General features: G+C 36.6%; 1 protein-coding gene across 1 annotated transcript; it reads right to left on the bottom strand.

Annotated features, from left to right (window-relative positions):
* Window positions 1–490: 490 nt before the first annotated feature.
* Window positions 491–2,276, bottom strand: LOC111368989. Its single transcript, XM_022990483.1, has 2 exons — window positions 2,068–2,276; window positions 491–608 (listed from the first exon to the last, which is right to left on the bottom strand). Exons 1-2 carry the CDS (start codon window positions 2,274–2,276, stop codon window positions 491–493), a joined length of 327 nt encoding a protein of 108 aa, XP_022846251.1.
* Window positions 2,277–5,553: the final 3,277 nt, after the last annotated feature.

Below are 5,553 nucleotides of genomic sequence, written 5' to 3' on the forward strand. Positions count from 1 at the left end.
CTGTATAAAGCTCTTTGCGACAAAACAAGCCTTATACCTCTCTACATCACCTTTCGAATCCCTCTTGGTCTTAAATATTCATTTGCAACCAATAGGTTTCGCACCTTCAGGCAATGGAATGAGGTCCCATATGTCGTTGTCCTTCATGGACTTTATCTCTTCATTCATGGCATCGAGCCACTTTTGAGAGTTAGAACTTTCCATGGCTTGACGAAAGTTGATCGGATCATCTTCCACCATTCCAATGTCAACTTCATGTTCTTGGAGAAATACGATGTAATCATCTGAAACCGTAATTCTCCTCTCTTTAGTGGATATTCTTAATGGCATTGGTTTTTGAGGCTGTAGAGTTTGTTCTTCTAGAACAATTTGTTGATCTTGAGAGGGAGGTATGACATTGTCTTGATCTAGAGTTGCTTCTTGAACAATATCAGGGATAGAAACCTGATCATTGTCAATGGCAATTGGAGGAATTTTAACATATTCCTCCTCAAAGACGAAGCCTGTAACCCTTCTCCCCCGCAAACTTAACATCCTCAAATAACCGAGCATTTTCTGTCTCAAAAATTGCCTTAGTTGTGGGATCATAAAACTTGTAACCCTTGGACCTTTAAGAATATCCAATAAAATAGCAACTGATGGTCCTTGTGTCCAATTTCTTTTCATTTGGCTTATTGGGCCTTGCCTCAACTGGACACCCCTAAATATTTATATGCTTCAAACTAGGCTTCTTGCTTGTCCAAAGCTCATATTGGGTTTTATCAGTGGCCTTAGTTGAAACTCTATTGAGTATATAAGCTGCGGTTTTTAATGCTTCGCCCCAGAGAGATTCTGGTAAGGTAGAATGACTAATCATACTCCTCACCATGTCCTTAAGCGTTTTGTTTCGTCTCTCAGCAACACCATTCATAGTGGGCGAACCCGGCATAGTGTACTGTGGGACGATACCACGTTCATCTAGGAATTTAGTAGATGGTCCTGGACGCTGTTCACCTGAACCGTCATATCTTCCATAGTATTCATTCCCATGGTCAGATCTGATGCTTTTAATCTTTTGCTGAGTTGGTTCTCAACTTCAGATTTATAGTTTTTGAACACATCCAGTGACTGTGATTTTTCATGAATGAGATATACGTAGCCATATCTTGAAAAGTTGTCTATGAACATTATAAAATATTGTTGACCATTCCAAGAACCCATAGGAAATGGTCCACAAATATCCGTATGTATAAGTTCTAAGACGTCCGAAATCCTATTGGCTTGAAATCTCCTTTTATTGGTTTGTTTTCCCTTTATACAGTTGACACACAAATCATAATCTACGAAGTCAAGACGGTCGAGAATCCCGTCTGACACAAGTCTCTCAATTCTCCTTTTGGAGATGTGACCTAATCTATTGTGCCACAATGAGGTAGAGTTCTCACCGGTTAATTTTCGCTTTACACCTTGAGTACTCACATGCAACCCTGCATAGACATACTGATGTGAGTTGTTGCACCAGAATCTATCCATCATGTATGTCTAGGTACCGAAGTTAAATTAACCTCAGAACAAACCAAATGAAGAAGAATACCTTTCTTTACACGCCATGCCTGGTAATTGGTGCAATTCTTCTTCTTATGACCTGCAGCTCCACAGAAGAAACAACTATCTTCAGTCGGTTCCTTATGCTGTTTCTTTTGCAGTGCCATACCCGCAGCTTCCTTATTAATCTTCCTTTTCTTGTTCCTTTTGTCCTTAGAGGTGGTGGCCAAATTAGTACTTTCTCTCTTCTCATACTTCAGTCTTTCCTCTTCCTGGACACAGTGTGAGATGAGCTCATTAAGGGACCATGAGTCCTTTTGACAGTTATAGCTCACCTTGAATTGACTGAAATGTGCCGGAAGGGATATCATAACCAAGTGAACTAACAAGTCTTCAGATAAATCCAAGTTAAGTGCCTTTAGTTTTGAAGCAATGTAAGACATTTCCATAATGTACTCTCGAATGTTTACTTTCCCTTTATACCTCATTGAGATAATGTTCGCCAAAAGTTTACTTATTTCAGCTTTTTTATTCTTGGCAAACCTCTTCTCAAGATTCTCAAGGAAACCCTTAGTCGTAGTCACCTTATCAGACATAGTGCTCCGGAATGTTTCTGGAATAGCACGCTTCATGACCATTAAGCTTATGCGGTTCGATTGTTCCCACTTTTTCTTCTCTCTTTTGTCATCAGAGGTACTCTTATCAGTAAGTACAGCAAGTTGATCGACCCATAAAGCAAGGTCCAGATCCATGACTCCGAGAACAATCATCACGTTCTTTTGCCACGCCCTGAAGTTTGTGCCATTGAACATTGGAATTGAATTGATGCTAGCAGAGATATTAGCAGCAGAACCTGAAACTGAATTAGAGAACGTTGATTATGAATAGCTCACATGAATATCTTTAATATGCAAATAATAATAATCTCAAATAGTGGTAGGGCCCATCACAAGATACCAAGCACAACATCAAAATCTGATCTTTGGACAAAAATATTGACTTGTAAGCGGCACTCTTGGCGTAGTGATCAAACATTGACAATAAAACAATGTGTCAATCAATAAATCTTTCTTTGGATCGATTTATTGATCACACATTAAACCAAATAATCGTCACATGTTTATCACCACAGGTACACGTGTATTCGGCTAAATATTGACCTTCCGACCTTCCTTTGGGCCGATCAATATTCTCATGTATAACACATGTACAAACACCTTTTAATATTCTAAGTTAGTCAATTTTCACAAGAGAGGTTGCTTTGGCAACATGTTGCTTCAATTAACCAAATTTCGAATATTATATCTCTTAAAAGAGTTCTTAGTACCAAAATTTGAAAAAGAGAGTCACCAATTTTGTATATTTTGATTAGTTTTAAACTTTAAGGGCCTTAGGATTAATAATTCAAAACTTTAAGGGGAAAAATTAATTAATTCCAAACATTAGGGGCTGAAATTAATAAACTTGAAACTTTAGAGACCGTAATTAATTAATTCAATACTTTAGAGGATCAAATAGAACAAATTTTAAAACTTTAGGGGCCAAAATTGACCAATTCAAAACTTTAGGGATCAAATTTTGAAAATTTGAAACTTTAGGGGTCAATTTGAATTAATTATAAACTTTGGGGGCCTATTTGAATTAATAATTAAAGTTTGAGGGCTTTAATTATAAAATTCAGAACTTTAATGGCTTGAATTAATTAATTTTAAAACCTTAAGGACTGAATTATTAAATCCAAAACTTAAAGGCCCAAACCTGAATATAACTTAAATGTCAGGGACTGAAACCTTAATTTTATAACCCTAACCCTAATTGCAAGTAGGGGCCTCAAATTATCTAATTTACAAAAGATGCCCCTGCCCTCAAATCTGGCATAAACTGAAACTAAACCCTAACAAAAAATTTCTTCTTCTCTTTTCTAGTAGCGGCGCTGGAGTAACGGCGCCGGCATGAGTCGGCGCTTGTAGTAGCAGCGCTCGCGCTGCGACAGTGCAGTAGCGGGCACTGTTGCACCCAGTAGAGCCTCACGGCGTTGCCTGTCAACGGCGCTGGGCGCTGCTACGCGGTATAATCTTCCAAATCTACACGCAGCCTCATTTTTCTCTTTGTGATGGGATGCAGAAGAGAATGAATAATACGTACGTGTGATCTGGGGACCATAACCTAATTATATAACGACGCCCTTTGACCTAATTCGGCCCATCATAAGTTAGGACTTGGGTCCGGTGTCTACACATTTATAAACCCACACTTTAATTGGATACATTAAAACCCAAAATCGAAGCCTTATTAGATCACTTTAATTGGGTTCAATCGAATTCAATAGCCTTTAATTTAGCACACAATTATTCACACATATAAGCCCATCGATGGATTAAAAATCCTTACATGTATATCTCAATAAAAGAAAACATAATATTGTGAATGGGATACTTTTAAATTTAACCTAGTCAGATCACCAAAATTCCACATTGACTTTCAAAACATAAATATTATTACGTTGGCCTCTTGAACGTTTAAAGACAAAAATACCCTTAATTATATTATACAATTACAAAACTTTATTTTGTTTAAAAGACTTTATTACTCTTTTAGCTAATAATTGAAAATCAAATAATTTCCACTTAAAATTTCAAAACCAACTTCTAACACAAAAAAAGAACTCTCATCTTTCATATGCTTCAACCCCAAAATCTCATAAAAAAATTCGAACACTGAAATCAATTTTTTTATATCAATCACTGCAGATCAGTAAGTATATTTACGTATATTTAATTTCATTTTTGGTAAATTAGTCTATGTTTTAATCGATAAATTTTATTTTAATATAGATTAGTTAATGCAGATAAAATTTTTTAATAGATCTATAATTTCTTAGAACTATGCAAGAAAACAATTCATCTACATCTTTCAAACAGACGTTTAAACAGTCCGCTGACCCTTTAAACAGCCAGCCAACTGTTTTTCGATTGTTAAATAGCCGGCTGTTTTAACAGATAACTGTTTAACAGCGGACTATTTTTAGACCGTTTCGACTGTTTTGATGTCAATTTTTTTAATAATTTTATTGCAACAGATTTTTTCTTACAATTAATAATTTTAGTTATTAAATAAACAAATTTCTGAATCTTTTTTGTTGTAATTAATTTAAAATTCTGTTTCGTCATGTAGATATGACTATAATGTCGGTTTGTTACTTTGGTGATTTTGAATTAAATGAAAATAATCGATGAATATGAAGATGAACGAGTGATATACGTGGTGGTATTCTGTTACGTGTTGACATGTATGGCCGACCCACCAATGCCGAATTATGTGGCATGGTTACCAACGCCCCCTAGGAATGGTGAATTCCTAACATCCAGAAGCAACAACTGTGACGTGGCTCAAATGTTGGAAGGTTGAAGTGTAATGGCTGAGGTGGTCCATATCGAGGCCCAAGATGCCGAAGCCGAACTCCAGAACATCTTTGGCATCACTCCACCTCAGAGATCCGATCTTACACAATAATCTTCCTTGAATGATTGATGGGACACCCATCATAGAGTACAAGTGTCTTGTTTTGTCAAATATAGCGGTGACTTTGCCAATTAATAAATGTATAGCAGGCTAGGTAGTCAAACATGATACCTAGAATTAGACATGTAAACCAACAAGATGAGGCCATGTGTACTCCCAACCGAGGGTCACTATTCAACTTGTACTACTATAAATACTCCTCCATGTAAAGACTAATGCAAGATTCAATACAAGAACAATTAATATATATTTCACTCTTTTGCAATACATACGAGTTTACATACATATTCACCAACCGTGATTGGCAATTATTGTACAATCGTTATATAAATGTCTCGTCGAGTTCTGAACGTTGTTATCTCGCGCCTTTGAGCAGCTCCCATGGTATTTTTCAAATCTAATCAGACCGTCCAAGTGTTTTAGCGTGTTGGACTAGGCTTGCGTGAGTGCGGATGGATTCGATATCTGTTGTCCGACCAGAAATTATTTTAAGTTTTTCTTCATGGT

This window comes from Olea europaea, chromosome 20 (assembly GCF_002742605.1).
Source record: "Olea europaea var. sylvestris chromosome 20, O_europaea_v1, whole genome shotgun sequence".
Classification (NCBI taxonomy): Eukaryota; Viridiplantae; Streptophyta; class Magnoliopsida; order Lamiales; family Oleaceae; genus Olea; species Olea europaea.

Coding starts and splice junctions, on each gene's coding strand:
- LOC111368989 (XM_022990483.1), bottom strand. CDS start 2,276: ATGGATCTGGACCTTGCTTTATGGGTCGATCAACTTGCTGTACTTACT. Junction 609..2,067: donor CTTGAGAATCTTGAGAAGAG/GTTTGCCAAGAA, acceptor ATATTCTTAAAG/GTCCAAGGGTTACAAGTTTT.